Below are 20,336 nucleotides of genomic sequence, written 5' to 3' on the forward strand. Positions count from 1 at the left end.
AAGTATCTATATCTGCAGGTATTAAAACTATGATAATTAAATATTAATCCAAAATAAAAGTTTGCTTTTCTAAACATAAGCAGTAAAAGTTTGACATATAGCCTACATGTATACTTTAGTGAGAAATATTTACTATTAAGCATGTCTTGGGATTTTGTCCTGCTGCAATTTGTATCATTTAACATTTTCTGTCATTTTCCTTGTATTTTGCAGCTCACATAGGATTTAAACATCAGTCATAATAATACAAAACAAAATGATTGTGGCTTACTACCAACAACAACAAATGCAGTTAACTTGTAAGACAACTGGCAAGATATTAATGTCTTGCAAGGTAGCAAAGATTACAAATTTTTCAGCAGAAAACAACTTAAATTTACATATTGCAGAAAGTTGTTTATGAGGCCCACAATTTATAAATATTATATTTTTAGTTGTAATTAAAATAAGCAGACATTAATTCCCTACAATAACAATATTAATTTATGCAAGTGCATAGCAATTCATTTGCTTTCCACACAATGTTGCTAGTAATAATGTATCTATGATATGCAGAGATTGTTTTCATTTGAAGTGTTCCAATACCACTCAATTCAGTTATAAATTTTCATAGTCAGTAATACATAGCATGTGATCAAATGAAAGCTATTGAAATTACGGTGAATAAATGAGACTAGAAATTTCAACAGTTCTATTCACAGAGTACTATTATACTAGATAAAATAATCTTGAGTTTCTAGTAGATTCTTGTTGTTTATGTAACAAAACTTTACCCTTCATCACTATGCAGGTAACTAGTAGAAGGAGATAATGTTTCTACAATGCAGAGATACTTTGCCAAGATCTTGAGTAAATTACTATGGCTGACCAACAGGGCATTCACTTGATGTTGGAATGTCTGTTGGAGACACATGCTGCCACCTCTGTTGTTTTTTCTTCTGGTCTACTGTATTTTTTTGATGTGGAGTTTGACTTTTCACTATTTTTGAAGACTGCTGTTGGTTTCCTGTCAACAGATTTAGTTTATATACCGGCATCACATGTGTGATTAAAATTTAATACAATAAATTTGTTTTCTTACTTCTCCTTTCTACAAAAACTCTATTTTATACTAATGTAAGCGAGCATTTGTGGTAAAGATGTCTGAATTGACCTTACTTCAATTATTTAAGTGTCTGATGAAGCTGCACAGTCTCTGACATATCACACCCATAGCATCTGTGTTTAATCTCTGAGATATGACATTTCAGTGCTCTGGATTAGCTGCAGTAAAGTGTTCTCTCTTTCTCTGAGGACATTATAAAACTTTGCACTATCATTAATTCTTCTCTCCATTTTATACATCATTTTAACAGAAGATTAACAGCTGATTAACAAATTTTAATATATTGAAAACAGATTCAAACTTTTATTCATCAAAAAGCTCTATGTTCATATGCTTCATCTTAAGTCTTATCTGTTATTGTAAATTACTTGGTCAAGCCATCAAATGTATGTGCTGACATGCATTTGTTGATTAACTGTACAGTTACAACCAGGAAAAAATCTGGATAAGTGCGAGTAGGGCTCACACACCAAGGGTTCCATGCAAACTTAATTATATACATAGACAGTTCATCCATTCCGGGAGTCTAGAATCTTGAGAATTTTTGCTTGTTATTGTTATCGATACTGCAAGATATGTGACATAAGTGGCACTATGATTTGATTGCATTAACTTGGAAGCTTATATTTTTTACACTGCCAAGGGACCATAGACCTCAGTATGTGACATAAATTTGAACTCAGTACATCTATCCGTTCCTGAGAAAGAGGGTTCTTAACAGTCAGTCAGTCAGAGAGACAGACAAAGTGATCCTATAAGAATTCTTCTTTTACCAATTGAGGTATTTATGTCCAGGTCTTCTTTAAGGGTGGCCACAGCAAGTATAGAAATGACATAATTTCCATAGACCTCAGTATTTTATTGTATCTAGCAAGTCTGTATTAGTTTTAGAAACAATGTAATTTCTGGAGTTTCAAATCTTAATGTGGTAGCGCTGTTGACTCTGTTGGCAGTGTTGTGTGACGTATTTATTCTAGTAATAAGATCTGTTGTTGTTGAAGATTTAGTTGTTTCTTAGACAGAACAGAACATTCTTGGTCTTGGTTATCTTATCTGATGACGAGGTGCAGTTTTATTTTAAAGTTATGTAATAATGTAAAACTCAAACAAATGAAAGAGGGGTGTGAGGAATGAAGCTGGATACAAGAGTAAGGTAATTAAAAGAGCATGTGTTCAAGGAAGTGAATACATAAGCTATGAAGAAATAAAATTTTGAGCAAGAAAAACAGGTGAGAAATGCAATTTTAAGGAAGCAAGCTTTGCTAATTTTGATATATTTCATCAAATATCTTTGTTAGATAGATTTAATAATCAGAAGAGCAAAGACGAAAAGAATATATGCTTACAAGGTCTCATCACCTGTAACAATGCACAAAGACCTCATCCGTCTAAAAATGTGTCATCCACTAAGTATAGTCACTGTTTTAAATACTTCATTATACTCAATTATGAAAGGAAGGAGGTCTGCCAGAAGGTATTTAAGCTTTCCATGATCTTAAGAGTGACAGTAGAATCAGCTGTCTAAGAGAATTGAAGACTAGAGATTCAAAAGAAACTAAGTACCATTTCTGTGAAAAGTTATATTTCGCTGTCAATAGGAGTTACACGTCAAGGCCATTACCTGATGATAGGTGCTATGTCCGTACATGCCCCCGTTAGTTTTCTATGCACACTCATAGATGGCATTCAAACTATGAGGGTTGTCGATGTGTGCTAAGTCTACATTCTACCACTGGCTCTTTGCTGTTCATCAGTTGACATTTGTTAATGAAGATGGCTGAGGTTATGATGTGTTGTGAGTCTGAATACTGTGATGATCCAAACACAATGAGGAGACAATGTGAAACTGTAAGTAAGAGAGTGGTGGAGAAGAAAAGAAGAGTGTCTGGTTTATTGTGCAAGACAGAAAAAGGAAGAGAAAGACCTCCCAGGCAACAGCCAAGAACACAGGTGTGAGATGAGTAAATCAAATATTAATGCTCCCCAATAAGAGTATCTATGTGAAGTGTCTATGTGACAGTCCTATGATTGAAAACAAATAATATAATATTGTAACATTATAATGTGTCTTAATATTTGGTTTTAGGTTACCTGCAAATATGGGTATTATTGTGACTCCTTATCAGGAGAACATAAGATGAACTCATTTACTACACTCAACCAACAAGATGAGCAGACATAACTCACATTCTTAATTATTCCACTAGAACACCAGTGAAATGGAAGGTATGCTACCCAACGGAAAGTTGCTGCCAGTGTACATTGATTTTCATGGTTCCTGGTGGTGATGGTGGACATAAACAAATATGTAAGAACATTTTTAAGGATGCTTTCAGTATTTCAAAGAAATACTGAAAACTAGTGATAATGTTTTCAAGGACAAGAGAGGTTGAGCGTTTAATAGAACATACACTGATGAAGATTGGCAGAGTGTTCGGGCCTAAATTACATGCTGCATAGAGATGTGAGTCACTATGGCAGAAAATGCACAACAAAGGAGTACCGAAGCCCTGGTCTCAATATGAACAGGCTTATCACTCTATTCAAAGTAAAATATCCCAATAGTACTGTGACACATAAATTTTACAGAAAAGTTTTCCTTGCAGGTTTTCTGCACATATCCTTCACAAAGCCACAATCAAAAACATGTCAAACATGTGACCAATTAGTTCTAGAAGGTAAAGTAAACGACCAGAATGCTGATGAAGCTAAGCAAGGACTTGAACTGCAACACTGCAAAGCTGAAAGGGCCACATCACAGTTAAGAATTGATGCACTTGTTGCAACGTTACCAAACTGATACTTGCACACTACCCATAAAGCTCCAACAGCTTATGTTTGTACCTTCCCTTGAACATTCAGATATGTTCTACATGAGGCAGCTCTCATGTTAAAGTTTCAGAGTACATGGCACTGGTGAAGCAACAACATAATTGTAGAATCAGATGGAAGGTGACAGGGGAGCCAATGAAGTCGCATTCTGTTTACTGCATTTCTCAATGAAATATCTAGCATCACAATAAAGAAAACACTGTGTGCATGGAGTGGCAACTGCTGCACACAAAATAAAAGCAAAATTCTTCTGTTCTTGTACATGTTTCCAGTGTCTTGTGGTATGTTAGAATGCGTTAATCATAAATATCTCATTTTTGGACACATCTTTTTGGTATGTGATCGAAATTTGGCAACCACTGAAAAGAGAAAGAAGACAGTGAAATGTTTTGTTCTGGGTGACCTAATGAAGTTAGTGACTTCATCACATCATGCAAAGCCAATCAAAGGTCTGGAAATACATGACTCACACTTTCTTGTCTTTTACAGAGCAGCAGCAAACCTGATCGCCACCAACAAACTCTTGATATCGACTACTTTGTGAATTTGAATAACTGTCCCTGGAAAGGTCAAAATATGAAGAACACTTAATGAGCTGGAAGAGTGGACAATGGTCAATGTCCTGAAGAAGGCAAGTTGACAACTGGCAGAGCTTACAAGGAAATAAGAAGAAGGACTCATTAAGTATGATACCATAGTTACCTGAAGAGCTCAGGAAGTTTTACCAGGACATTTGTGGTTAAATGCACATAAAATGTCACACGATGGTATTTGTTATTATTATTCCATATCATCTTACTATTGCAATTATTGATGAAACAATACAAGATCAAGGGACTTAGCCCTTTGTTGTCATTTTCTTTGTGATACTATGGGTAACTGAGTTTTATTTGCCAGGTCACAGTGAGCTATAGTGTGACTTAATAATGTATTATTTGCACTAAGACATTCCACAAGGAGTAAATTGTTTTTCTTTAAATGTCTCAAAACATCCATTTTATCATTTAGCCCATTTTGAATTTACAGTCTTCAGCTGATAGCAGGTAGGTTCCAGCTGATTTGAGAGGAAAAAACTCCCACAGCAAATTCAAAGCCTATCAAAATTAAGTTGCTCATTCATCAAAATATTGACTCTCTTCCAAGAATACAAACCCACTATTCCTCCATGATGAAAAATTACCTTGATGCAATGTTAAACATGAAAATCATGTTTTAGAAGATTAAGTAAAAACATCTTGAAGTAAACATTACATGTCAGTACTATGCTAAATACTTTAAACACCATCTTCACCTCAGGTTTTGGAGGCCTCAGGTAGATACCCGCTGTACATCCGAAGTTTGGGGAACAGAAACTAAAGTTCCAATTCCTTAACAAGAAGGCAAAGAATGTTGCTGACACAGAATCAATGATCTACTAAAGAAGAGCTAAAAAATTTCACACTACTCTTTAAGCTTCAATGATGACTACATGCAGAATATTTCAGTTCCTAATATTCCAGTGCAGGAGTTGTTTTATCTTTGACAGTTAAACCTCAATGTTTCTGAAATTCATAATGCAAAGTCAGAAGGAGGTCATTTTTTACATCTATGATGAAATCCAGGGTAACAAAGGGTCAAATGAAGTAGCTTCTTTGCTTCTGCTTTGCAAAGATAATTACATTCCAAAGGATGTGAAGAAACTGCACCACTTTAGTGATGGCTGTGCTGGTCAAAACAGAAATCACATCATACTAAGATTTTTAATGGCTCTTGTAGAAACAGAGCATTTTGATCAAATCCAGCACTTCTTTCCCCAGAGAGGATATTCTTTTCTCCCCAATAACCATGATTTTGATGTTTTGAAGACACTTTTGTCAAGGCACAATCAAATTTATCTTCCAAAAGAAGTATGTGAGATAATAGTAAATTCAAGACTCCCTGATAAGTTCATAGTTACTATGGCATGATTGGTGGCCTCTTCTATACAATAAGATAGTAAATTCACAGGACAGGAGGGGCACTGGCAAGCAAAATGTATGCTTATCCCAAACAAGCACATACAACAGATAGGTGTCAATCCCTGGAGCTAAGCATGCTGACTTGAAGAAGGTCTTGCTGCATATTCCTGATGAATATCAGCAATTTTACCATGAGATTTTGGAGTCATTGATAATTTGAAGTAAATTGTTTCAGTCATGCATTTGCATTATGAACTCAAAACATTATAAGATTATTTTTGTTGCATAATTTAAAAAAAGAAAAATGTTAGATGCCCCAAACTAATGTTAATGTTAAAGGCAATATATTACTAATTCATGCATTTGTGTAAGTTTGCTGTATAAGTCAGTTTTTAAATGTTCTATTATTATGATTATTATTATTATTAAATTTATTATTATTGTTACTGTTATTATTATTATTAAGTTGATTACAACAGCACATTTCAGTGATAAATTTTCACATGAATTTGAATTAATTAAAAAAAAATAAAATAAAATCTTAACTCCAACCAGTTTGATCACTCTTTTGGCTGGGTCTGCTAGCAGCAAAAGATTGTGTTATATGTTAAATTTCTCACTTAACTGTAATCTTTAAAAAGGACACAGCATATTTTAATATGTATTAATCTTTCTTTTAAAAACAGTTTTTTATGTTTCCAGAAAAATATGCATCTATGGAGTTAGGCTGTTTCCAAAATGACCAATTCAAATGGTGGTCGTTTCCCAAAGTTTATGTAACTGCAGCTGGAAAGTTGAAATAATTAATATGTTTAAAATTTAAACAAAATTGCTTGTCTTTACACTTTACTGGCGTCTTACAGGAATGTGTTTGAAATTGGTAATTAATATGTAAGGCACAAATATAAGCAAGTCACAGAGTGTCCAATAAATAACCTAGTTGAACATACTACAGATGAAGTATTCATATAAAAGTATTAAACAGACTGAGTTTAATTCTAAAATATTAGTGAGGAAAAAAAAAAATATTGGATTATCAGCAACTGCACTCACCTTGACGACTGAAAATGGTTCGAGCCAGAAAAAGTGAAGGAGCTTCAACAAATAGGTGGAGAGCCATTGATATTAACAATACAATGGCCAGATCTCCAGCATAACTGTGCATCTGTAATGTAAGTCAGTTATACAACAGTGGTACTTCCAAAAAACATAAACAGCAAGTATTTTGTTTCAACAATGAAAGCAAATGTAAATAAAAGAAAAGAATGCTCAAAATAAGTCCCCAAACAAATAAAGAAAGAAAATTGCATTACTTACTAGGTAGATGAGATGCCCAACCTTGTTTGAGTGAAGCTTCAGTGATATACTGAGAGAGAAGAAAACTTCAGTATTGGGTGGGAAGGTGGAAGGGGGGGGGGGGGACGGGGCGGGGGGGACTGGGAAATGTAGCTTCCATATAAAAGGCATATGTTACAAAATACACATCTTGTAAATTCTTTCATACTTTTCAGCTATCTGGAATCCACACACAGAGCCTGAAAGCCACACACAGAGGCACACATGGAAATATTTTCCCTTAGGTGGTGCATCTTATAATCTCACCACATGTATAAATGGATGATGCCACACTATCAATGCAGCTCATTAGACCTATGACCAGTGGGTCATTGTGAGTGGTAAGCAAACAGCATCTCCAGCTGGCAGCTCACATGAACCTGAATGTGTTCTTCTCAATGGCCGACCAACATATTGACAACAGCTCTGCATTACACTTTTCATGTTACAGCAGGGCCTCATTGGGATCTGAGTACAGTGACACTCAGTCTACACTATAAAGGTCTACTTCAGCAAAATATGATAGCATTTGAGTAATTTATTGATTTCAGCCTTGCATATGAGTGGTTTCTACCATTGTAATTCAAGCTGTGTCAGCTCCAAGCATTTTCATTTGTGTGCCAGAAAAATCACAGGAACAGTAACTTATGAACTATACATCATTATTTCTGTGTTGCAGTGTTTTCAGCAAGTGTCCATAAATGACATTTTTGCTCTAAATTTGGGACTGCCTAAGCATCTGTGAATAAAGTACCAAATGAGACAAATAAAGTCATTCAGAAAGTAAAATGCAACTGCTTATAAGCCTATATGATAGTGATCATCATTATTGAGGCAGTTATCAAGGAAAGATAAGTTTCTTACTGCTAGTTAGTTAGTAAATGTTCCATATATCATTTCAATGATTTTTTTATGGAAATTGTTTATAATGAGTCATTTTACAGGATATGTATATATGACTGGTGTTATCATTAATGAACACATGTTTTAGCCCTACTCTTGCAATTACACTTAAAACAATATTTTTTGTGCAGTTTCTAGTTGCTTAAGGTTTTGTGGACTGACATTTGAAATATATTCTCTTGATTCTTTGACTGAACCATTTAATAATATTTGTGCTGCTACATTTAGAAAGTAATTGTTAAAAGTACTCTCAACTTGTGAATTATCATTCACAACATTGGTATGCAGTTTAACCGTTATGATATCTTGTACACTGACTGACTGTCCTGTCTCCCATTTAACAGTAGCTCCATATACTTCTAATTTTACACTGAGATGAAAAATGTCATGGGATCCCTCCTAACATTGTGTCAGACCTCCTTTTGCCCAGCATAGTGCAGCAACTTAAAATGGCATGGAGTCAAAAAGTTGTTTGAAGTCCTCTGCAGTAATATCAAGCCGTGCTGCCTCTATAGCTGCCCATAATTGTAAAAATGTTGTTGATGCAGGATTTTGTGCACAAACTGGCCTCTTAATTATGATACCTAAATGTTCAATGGGATTCATGTCAGGCAATCTGGGTGGCCAAATTATTCACTCAGATTGTCCAGAATGTTCTTCAAACCAGTCACGAACAACAGAGACCAGGTGACATGGCTCATTGTCATACATAAAAAATTCCATTGTTGTTTGCAGATATGAAGTCTACAAACTGTTTCATATGGTCTCCAAGCAGCCTAACGTAACCATTTCCAATCAAAGATCAGTTCAGTTGCACCAGAGGACTCAGTCCAACCCAAGTACACACAGCCCACACCATTATGGAGCCACCACCAGTTTGCACAGTATTTTGTTTTCAACTTGGGGACTTATCTGACAAGGCCACGGTTTTCCAGTCATCTATGGTTCAGACAATATGGCCACGAGATCAGGAGAAGCACTACAGGCCATGTACTGTTAGCAAAGGCCTCACATCAGTTGTTTGCCAAATTTCACCACACTGTCTTAATGGATATGTTTGTTGTATGTCCCTTGTTGATTCCTGTTATTATTTCAGGCAATGTTGCTTGTCTGTTAGCTCTGACGACTCAATGCAAACACTGCTGCTCTTGGTCATTAAGTGCAAGCTGTCAGCCACTGCACAGTCCATGGTGAGGGGTAACGCCTGAAATTTGGTATTCTCGGCACATGCTTGACATTCCAAAATGGAATGTCCCATGCATCTAATTCCAACTACCACTCCACATTCAAAATCTGTTAATTCCTGTCATGTGGCCATAATACTGTTGGAAACCTTCTCACATGGACCACCTGAATACAAATAACAGCTTTGCCAAAGCACTGCCTTTTTATACTTTGTGTACGAGATACTGCTGCCATCTGTTGTATCGCCCCAAGGGCAGAAAACCCCAGTTAACAAACTTTGTGGAAACTTAAAGTAGGGAAGTGAGTCATCTTGACAGTGATGGCAACTATTGACAATAAAATCTACACTGTTAATATTTTGATTAACACCTACACCATTCAAATACTGAGAATAGCACACAAAAAGGGGAGATAAACGAACGGATTATCATAGGTTCTTTATCAAACATCTATAGAATAAATTCAAAATCATATGAATGAAGGCTAAATCCAATAAAGTAATTCAGTCAAAGATAACATTTACCATGGAAGAGAGTTGTAGCCGCATCGAAAAGGAAATTCAATGTGACTACAATGCAACTCGGATATGGAAATGTTCAGTTAGTTAGTTGCTCTTCAGTCCCTCTAGAGTACTTTTGCGATAGTTGTCTGGACACAAATGCTATTAGAGTGTTTCAGTTTTGGAGGTTTGATAATTGGTGAGGTAGAGACTGAAGTATTGTTCAGTCATTTGACTGATGAAAGTTCATCTTTACCGTTCTAAATGCGACGGAATGTAAGACGACTGTTAGAGTTCAATTGAGTGATATTGGTTTCTCAGACTTAGCCTTCGTACTGATGAACAGTGACAAACCTTCAGAGCAATGGATCAATGACAGTAGGACACAATAAAACGAAGACACGAAGATGACAAGTACGCCGATTAGTCAAAAGTTGTCGTCAGTGTCACAATTATTGAACTGAACAGAAGTTAATCTTGAATGACATATTTGTGTGCATGTAAGGACAAACAATTAATTACAGAAAGAACAATAAAATCTGAGTCAAAAGATAAATCTTATGTTTCGCCTAACTCACTAAACGGACAATGCAAAGTGTATTAATGCAAGTTGATTGACTCTTTAAATATTTTAAGTAACTAAATGAGTACATGAATAATGGACAGTGAAGAGTGATTAATAAACCAGTATTATGGTGTATTAAAAAAGCATTTACTCCAACATAAGTTATCTCTGGAGTTATATCAGACTGTTGTTAATAACTGGATGTTTTTATTTCGTCACGGAGTTAACCAGGCATAAAATAAAAATAAATGACTGCAGTTTACGAGTTTGCACAAGCTGAGAAGACTGTCATGAACAGATAACAGAATATTTATAAACCACATGAGGAGTTGTGTTCTTATGAGAGTTACAGTTGCTGTTCCACGTCATACCGATGGGGACGAACATCATTACGAGTCTCGTCTCCTCCCTCCGAGTGAAGGAGGGAAGGAACGTCACACTGTATATGTGTTTATCACTATCCCATGACTTGTCACCTCCTCAGTGTATTATCCCCATTATTAGTTCCTATCAGGATGCGCTCTTCTTGACTTTTAATAGTTTTCCTTAAAACATTGCAGTATTTTTTGTATTATGCCAATAATGTCACATATTGACTTATTCTTATATAAATTTTCCTCTTCCTCTTACAGGAGATTTTAATTCCCTTAGTTATCATCAGCTTTCTTTTTTATAATGGGACCTTCTTGATAACTTTTTACACAAGAAACTTTCAAATATTGACAACAATTTACTGTGGAATAAATTGAATTTGACATTAGCATCTCTTGCTGCATATACCTCACCCCATAACACCTCATTTAACTCACTCTTAAAACATTGTACCCTCACTAGTTTATATGAACCTGCCTCGGGACTAATATTATACCAATGTGCCCTCAGTGACTGTACTCATGAAGTTCCTGCTTCTTTAAGTGTTTCATCAATTTTTAATTGCTTCCCCCCTAGACAATTCTTAATTATTTTGGAAAATATGAAAATCATTTGGCACTAACAGAGTTGTTATGTAATGAGTTCAGGTAAAGCTTTTGTTTTATGAATTTCTGTTCTATATTTTCTTTTAAGTCATTCATTACTGAGTAATGATCAGCTACTGCTATCTGCTCATGTTTGTATTTCCTTCATTGAATACAATACACCATTTTTTCTCATAGAAGAAAAAATGATTGCGTTTTTGATACACATATTGTTTGTTTGGTCAGTAAATTTCATTAGACTGAACATTCCAGGCTGTGATATCATGGGCTAAAGCAAGAGCTCAATGCTGTCTCTGGCACTGACCTTCCTCTTGGAAGTTTCAGTGTTCAAGAAGTATACAACAGTTGTGATCTTCCATATTAACAAGCAGGTTTGATGACATTGGAAAGACATGACAATGCTTGCCTTCTGCACTGACAAGACTCCTCTGGCCATATATATACACTCGGACTCGCAGAGCAGATCACCGGCATGGCAGAGTTATCCATCAACACTCACGCTGTGTCCATCTCCACTGCAAGTTTGACAACACTCTACTGATGCAGCAGCTATTGCTGCAGCCTAGCTGCAAACCTACAACCACTGCCTGATGGCCTTGCCACCAGGCCACCTTCAAGCTGCCTCCTCCTCATGGTACAAGGCATGAATGGAGGGCCACCCAGCTCCATACAGCCAGTGTCCATCATCACCAGACAGTGATGCAACCAGCAGCCCCAGGTTCAGCCCATAGTCAACACTGCCATCTGCCATATCACTGGGACACTAGGCCTCAGTGTCTCAATGTTGACTGACTGCCACTGCTGACCTTCGACTTATGTGCTATTGCCAGTTGGCAGTATATTAGCATCCAGTGTGCCATGTAAGCACACGCACACAGCTTTCCGGGGCATGCATGAACCACAAGACTTACTGTCATGTTTGCTGCACTGACATGTGGACATCACATGCTGTGCCAGGGCTGTGGGCAAACACATGTAATTGTTCAAATTTAATGAAATCACAAAACTGTTATGTTCTCCAATTGACTTTCTGCAGCCAACCTCTATGGACTCCTGACTCCCTCACCACCAGGACCTTTAGGTTGGAGTCAAACACCAACTGACTCCCACATGTCCATCCTCAAAGGAGCCCTCCTCTTGTGGCTCAGGACCACCCAGAGCTGAATCACATTTTAGCTACCTGTCTTTGTGCCCTGTAAGAGTAATATCCTCCCCACAACATTCCTCACCCCTCCCACTGTGGTATTCTGCTACCCACCAAACCTACACAAAATCCTTGTCCATCCCTATTCTACCCCTAATCCCAAGCCCCTGCCTCATGGCTCACATCTCTGCAGCAGACCTAGATACAAAACCTGCCCCGTACATCTTCGCACCACCACCTACTCCAGTCCTGTCACAGGTGTCTTCTATCCCATCAAAGGCAGAGCTAACTGTGGAGCAACCATGTGATCTAAAAACTAAGCTGCAACCACTGTGTCACTCTCTATATTGGCATGACAATTAATAAGCTGTCTGTCCGCATGAATGGCTACTGCCATGCTGTGTCCAAGAAACAGTTGGACCTCCCAGTTGCTGAACATGGTGCCCAAGATGAGCTTCACTTCAATGACTACTTCACAGCCTGTACCATGTGGATTCTTTCTACCAACATAAACTTTTCTGAACTGTGCAGATGTGTAAAATCTCGTGACAACATATTCTTCATGGCCTCAACCCATGCAAGTCCCTGTCCATCATCCACCCATCCCCTTCCTGCTACACTGCTTCCATACCAGCACTAGATATGCTTTATATTCCACCAACACTCCTTTTCTACTTCTCTCCTCTCCCCCTCCCATCCCTGACACTCTCCCCCCTTCCACAGCACAGCCTCCCAACACTGCGTCTTGCAGCAGTATCCTGTCCCCACTGAGTTCTTGCACACTCCCATAGGCAGGTAGCATCTGCCCCACCCCCCTACCCTGCTGCTATCCCTCCCTCTCCCTCTCCCATTCCACCTCCTTACCCCCACCACCCACCCCAGCAGATTGCTGCTTGCATCAGGTGCAACTGCAATCACGCTCCAGTGCCCAAACAGAGGGAGTTGGAGTGAATGTGTACATGTGTTTTCTATTTCAGAGGAAGGACTTTGGCTAAAGCTTAACATTTTAGCAGTCTTTTTCATTGCGCCTGCCTGCCTGCAGCTCAACTCCTCCTCTACTTACTGAGTAGCAACTTATCATTTCCATGTGGTTGTTATTCCATTCAGGACTTTTCTTTATTAAGTTTGTACATAACAGAGAAGAACTGAATGTTGAAGGGATAAACAGTGCATTAGAGAAATACAGAAACAGGTGGATAGAGCAGAATGTCAGAAGAAAGACTGACAAAACGACTGTTGAGATACATTCTGAGAGGAAGTATAAACTCTGGTGGCCCAAAATGAGATGCACTCAACAATAACCTTTGAAGATGGAACATCACTTAGTGTAATCCCTGGAAGTGAAGATGATGATGATATGATGAGAAACTAGAAATGAGAGATTACAGTTTATAGACATCTTCTTTTCAATCAAAACATGATATTCAAAATATCCAGAGAATATAATTCCCTACATTTAACTGTAATAGTTTTCACAAAGACAAGTGAAGTAATTGCTCCCAATGACATTGCACAATAGCACAACTGAAAATAACCTTTAAAAATAAAGGTACTCGAAGTCATAAAATAAAAAAAGGATCTTTCTTTGGGAATGCATTGTTCTGACACAGTCATGACCCTTTGAGTTAATACGACTTTTTGTTCTTAATTCTATTTCAATGATATTTCTATGTAGTAAAATTGTACTCAATAAACTCTTCTTCAGAAAAGAATTTATGTGACCAGTTAAACAGTTTAAGAACTACTGATTGAATATAATAGAGGGAAACATTCCACATGGGAAAAATATATCTAAAAACACAGATGATGTGACTTACCGAACGAAAGTGCTGGCAGGTCGATAGACACACAAACAAACACAAACATACACACAAAATTCAAGCTTTCGCAACAAACTGTTGCCTCATCAGGAAAGAGAAAAGGAGAGGGAAAGACGAAAGGATTTGGGTTTTAAGGGAGAGGGTAAGGAGTCATTCCAATCCCGGGAGCAGAAAGACTTACCTTAGGGGGAAAAAAGGACAGGTATACACTCACACACACACACACACACATGTCCATCCACACATACACAGACACAAGCTTGTCTGCTTGTGTCTGTGTATGTGCGGATGGACATGTGTGTGTGTGCGAGTGTATACCTGTCCTTTTTTCCCCCTAAGATAAGTCTTTCCGCTCCTGTGATTGGAATGACTCCTTACTCTCTCCCTTAAAACCCAAATCCTTTCGTCTTTCCCTCTCCTTCCCTCTTTCCTGATGAGGCAACAGTTTGTTGTGAAAGCTTGAATTTCGTGAGTATATTTGTGTTTGTTTGTGTGTCTATCGACCTGCCAGCACTTTCGTTCGGTAAGTCACATCATCTGTGTTTTTAGATATAGTTTAAGAACTAAGTGAGACTACATACCAGAAGATACTCATCCATGAAGATTGGTGTTCGTATTCTTCCACTATTAATGAGTAAGACAGCAATATGTGTCAGAAAGATGCAATATGAAAGTCTACTCAGTGGTTGCCATGTACTGCTCTCCAGAATGCCCTTGACAGCATCACCTGCCAATTAAAAAGAATTTTAGTCAGTACATTGCTTCAAGGGTAATTTCAGTTTTTCTTTTCTTCAACAGTACTTGGTACAGTGTGCTGTTGGCTCAAAAATCATCGATGGTTTTTTTTTAGTATCTAGTTACATTATTAGTTACAGAACACATAAGCAGACTTATCATTTATTTCCTGTAAACCTATCAACATGCTTTTCATAGTGTATAATGTAAGCACATCAGACAATAAATTTATCACACCCAGGATAATATCACTTACCACTACCTCTAGTATTGATAATGAACCCAATTCTTCTGCGAGTAAGGAAGCCCACAAGTATCTTCAGTTATGCCACACCCAACTGAAGCCACTCATTGATGATTACATCCAAATTGCAGGAATGATGATTTCTGTGTTTTAACTGCTGTTCCAAATAGTCTCACACATTTCATACAGTATTAAGGTTGAACCATTTAGTAAGTCAGTAAAGATGTGATAGAGTGCTTGAGTGTTCATCAAACCAGGAATGTATATGTGCAACCCTGTGAACATGGCTGTTATCTTGGAAGCATACTCATCACAAAGATGCAGAATAAAGGACAAGACTCAGCAAAGTTCACGTTCACATTAGGCTGAATGAATGAAGCCAAGATGCTGTATGGAAAAAAAACTCCAAATATCATCAGACATGTCACCATCATCAGGTGCATTGACGAACTGAGCTGCTGAGGGAATGCAGCTGACTTATATCCCTTCCCACTGCAAGCCATTCCCTCCACGATCTGTGCCTGATGGCATGAGTCAGCAGTCGCAGAGATACTTGCCTCAACATCTGCAGTAGCGTTGATGTACTTGCCCCAACTGTCATGGTCACTAGATCACTGTGTTTACTGATCATCATCTTAATTATACCCAGTGCTGGTCCCAAGCCCAGCTGAGATTGTAGCCACAGTCTAGATTAATAAAATGATCCCTGCTGCAAATTTCAATGGCTTCTCTGACACTGCCCCTGTTTTTGGAAGTTTACACTAAAATCCTGGTAAATTTGTATTCCAGCTCTTGATTCTCTGACAAGCAGCACTCTGTGACCATCAACTTGGGGTACATTAGTTGAGTGTGCCTGTGGTGTCCTTGGCATCAATCTTCGATGGTACACACCGTTTGTCCAATAAATCTGATATACCCTGGCCTTCTGCAAACCGAGGTCATCTTTGACACTTCCCAATAATGTGTAAGCTGGGAGGCAAAACACAGTACTTACATGGTGCTTTTCCAGTATTAACCAGACTTTTCCTGACAGTGTGCCAGTGTATGGTGTAAAAGCTGTGGCTTCCTCTTCCTCCATGATTTCTTCAATCTTTAGAGGTTGTACAGTAGTGGTAGGCTAAGAGCACACTTAATGTGCCATTCTGAGTATCTGTGTTGTTGTTTTTTTCTAACATAGTTATTAAGTGTTCTAATTGCTGGAGCCTATTCTCTGCATCTGAGATGGTGTTTGCAAATAGCTGCCACCACCCTGAATAGAGGAATGGAGCAGTAAAAACACTAGTACACAGAACATGCACAATCTCAGATGTAGAGAGTCTCCCCTAAGAAGTGGAAAACCTAAGAACTGTATTGTGAAAAAACAGATACTCAGAATGGCACATTATGCATCCTCTCCTCCTAACAATTGCAGTCCAGCCTGCAGAGAAGGAAAAAATCGTGGAGGAAGAGGAAGCCACAGCCTACATACTGTACATTGGTGCATTATGGGGAAAAAGTCAGGCACTTATTGAAAAAACATCACATAAGAACTGTCTTTTGCCTGCCCAATAAAACACTGAGGAGTGTCAAAGATGACCTCTGTTTGCAGAAGGCCAGGCTATATCAGAGTTCTTGCCAATGTGGCAAGACATATATTGAACAAACAGTGTATACCATTAAAGATCAATGCTGAGAACACCAGTGGTACACTCAACTAATGTAACCCAACAAGTCAGCAGTCACAGAATGCTGTCAGAGAATAATGCAATGGAATACAAACATACCAGCTTTTAGAGCAGACTTCCAAATACTGGGACAGCGTAGTTAGAGAAGCCACTTAAATGTGCAGCAGTGATAATCTTATCAATTGGGACTGCAGCTCTAATCCCAGCAAGACTTGGGAACCAGCACAGGGTCCTAATTAAGAAGACACTTAGCAAACATAATGATCTGGTGATCAAGGCAGACCGAGAAAATACCAGGACGCTACCACAGATGCTGACACAAACGCCTCTGAAACTGCCGACATTTGCCCTCAGGCACAGACTGTGGAGGATACAGCTTGCGGTGGGAGTGAATCTTAGTAAGCAGCATGCCATCCAGAGCTCAGATCGTCAATGCACCTAATGATGGTGATTTGTGTGATTGCCAAAATATAGTGCCCATTGGACACTATGGACCAACAGTACATCCACAGTTCTTTGATTGATATTTTGTCTGTTGAGCCTTTCCACCTAATTTTTACCAACAGCATATAAAAAACATTGGATTTCAGTCAGTTAAGGAAACATGCTTGCTTTAAGTAGAGTCTGCACAGTGAATAATTTGCAAGATGCCAACAAAAGCACTGAATCAAATAATTAATATTAATTACCAATTTGCATGGGATTCATTGATTTTTTTTTTAAAAAAAAGGCATCAACAAATTCTCTAATAACAGCTACAGAAAAAAAAGTCACTGAATTGCATTATGTGAGTTTCTGAAGAATGTGTTGATCAGTATTTTGGTTTCCAATGATTTTCTCCCAGGAGTGAAAAACACAGGATTAAATGATGAGTCAGGGAAGGAGATTCCATCTCATGAAAATTATTCCCAGCACCCTTAGAGAACGTTTTCAGATTCTTAAACTGAGAAAATGAAGATAGAATACATGGTAGTAGAATATATCTGAACCACATTTGTTTCATTGGTGATGCTGTGCTGTTTGCCTTCAGTGCAAACTTCAACAACAATTTGAGGTGCTTGACAGTCCAAGTGTGTAAAAAGGCTTGAGGACTGGTCTGTAAAAGATTTTTAAAAATGTATAATCCAAACATCAAAAATAAAATTTTATTAATATCAATGAAATCATGCAAGCAGCTGATGAGTTTTAGGGTTTAGTGCAGCTGAAGGAAACAAATGAACAAACAACAAAAGAACAGAAAAAGGCTTGTGTGTGTTTAATAAACTAAATATTGTTTTCAAAATGAAGTTTCCAATGAGTCTAAATGGAAAATTAGTCTTGATATATGGTCGTGAGACATGGATTGATGATGCAAAAACTGAGTTTTGGTAAGGAAATACCTAATAGACATATGCAAGTTGTGGATTACTAAGAGAGACAGGAAAACAAACAAATGAGTCAGAAACAGAGTGGAGTGCAAGACAATTATGACTAATCAGTTGAATGTATGGTAGATGGACCAAGAAACTTCTCTGATGGATTTAAAGTGAATTATTATTATTATTGTTGTTATTATTAATTGATTACTTGTAGATGCACACACCTGTTATGTCTGCAATGCATGGTAAAGTCCAGCTATCTACCTATGGATGTAAAATGTCTAATGATGTTGATGATGAATCATATTACTAATGAAACTCTTGAAATTGAAGGAAAACACTGGAATACTGAATTATGAGTAGGAAATCAACTCCACCTTCATATGAGTGAAGCAGTTTCTAACATGTTACACTAACACATAGTGTTCAACCCGCAACCAGCAGTTACCTTTTTTAGTAATTCCATTAATGATTGGAAATACAGTTTATCTTTCAAAATTTTCTGTCATTTTATTTATTCTCTTTGATAAATTACACAGGAATTCTCCACAAAATAATAACAATATTGTATACCATCCACAGTGATGCAAACAGTCAGAATATGTTCCTTGTAAGTAGAGTAGCACTACTGTAACATTCAGAGATTATGAAAAGAGCTCAAATGCTATTATCACCCAATGTTTCATTAAAACTTACCTATAACTCCAAATTGGAGATTATGGTAACATGCAATGATAATCCATCCAAGGGCAAGTGCCCACGTGAATCGATGTAGAGCAGCATAGGCAGCAGACTCCAGTGTAGTTGTTGTAAGGCTAGCACATTCCTGGAGCAGGTGGTATGGCCCCCACACTACTGCACCCAGTACTAACAGGCTCACTGTCCAGCCAACACCAATGAGTACCTATAAAAATATTTTCATTTTTATTTAGTGTTGTAAGTTCATACCAGAAAATTAAGGCAATATCAGAATAGTATGCTGATCATGAAGCTGCCTTTAAGGATTAAAAAAAGAAATACTTGCAAATAATTTCATTTTTGTTATATTATCACCGTACATACATGTAAATGCAATGTGATTATTATGCTCACAGAACCTGAGTTCAATTTCTATGACTAAATAAAAGGCTCTTTGTATGACTACAGTATGCCCTTTACTTTTTTTGTGTATGAAGTATAAGCAGCACCACTTTAATGTGGTCCCTTCCACACAGATATGCCATGATCTAATTGTATTTTGTTGTCCTCTATGATTCACTGTAATCTATAAAGAACATCTGTTAGTGCAAATTTTATGAGTGCATTTGTAAACATAAATTACCTGCCTGACTTCAAGTAAAAAACAAGCATCTATAAATTCACTAGCAAAATGTGAAGTGCAATTTCTGAAATGTACACACCAGTGTTCATAATAGAACATGCTGTACCATTACTGTACAGGATGAAACAATGTGTTCCACTATTGCACAAATTGTTAGAGGCAGGAAAGGAGAGAGTATGAGGAGGAAGGAAGAGAGAGGAAGAAGAGAAAGAGGGAAAGGAAAAAATGAAAATTCACATATTAAAAAACTGATACTAAATAAACAGGTATCAAGACCTAACAGTTGCAGAGAATGGAATGATGCCATTACAGCCAATATAACATGCATAAAGGCAGCTATTATAATAAGACGGTTAGGAACAATACTTTCTCAATGAGAAATATCAAGATGGAGAAATTGAACCCAACTATGTTAGTCAGAATGTAGTGCAATTAGGGAGTGGAAGGGAGATGTATGATGTAAGAAGCAGGCACATCAATCTTACAAAAATGCTCTGCATGCCATTAACATCAGAAGGCATCCATGTTGATGTTTCTAAAGTCATACCAATAATTATACACAATGAAGTTTGGGAAGCAGGAGACAGTTATTTATTTAAGTAAATCGATGAGAGTAGATCATGAGTCATGCCTGGATAATTCAGTCAATAGAGAATATGCCTGCGAAAAGTAAAAGTCCTGTATTCAAGTACCAGTCCAGCACACAGTTTTA

General features: G+C 37.4%; 1 protein-coding gene across 1 annotated transcript in view; it reads right to left on the reverse strand.

Moving 5' to 3' along the window:
• Window positions 1-702: 702 nt before the first annotated feature.
• LOC124709004 (O-acyltransferase like protein-like) overlaps window positions 703-20,336 on the reverse strand; it is a 192,130-nt gene continuing 172,496 nt past the window's right edge. Inside the window, exons 14-17 of the mRNA XM_047240637.1 lie at window positions 19,000-19,207; window positions 14,884-15,029; window positions 6,928-7,039; window positions 703-1,006 (exon numbers count right to left, since the gene is read on the reverse strand). Of these exons, the coding sequence (XP_047096593.1) occupies window positions 858-1,006; window positions 6,928-7,039; window positions 14,884-15,029; window positions 19,000-19,207 (615 nt within the window). The 3' untranslated portion in view covers window positions 703-857. The remainder of the gene's footprint in view (window positions 1,007-6,927; window positions 7,040-14,883; window positions 15,030-18,999; window positions 19,208-20,336) is intronic.

This window comes from Schistocerca piceifrons, chromosome 7 (assembly GCF_021461385.2).
Source record: "Schistocerca piceifrons isolate TAMUIC-IGC-003096 chromosome 7, iqSchPice1.1, whole genome shotgun sequence".
Lineage (NCBI taxonomy): Eukaryota > Metazoa > Arthropoda > Insecta > Orthoptera > Acrididae > Schistocerca > Schistocerca piceifrons.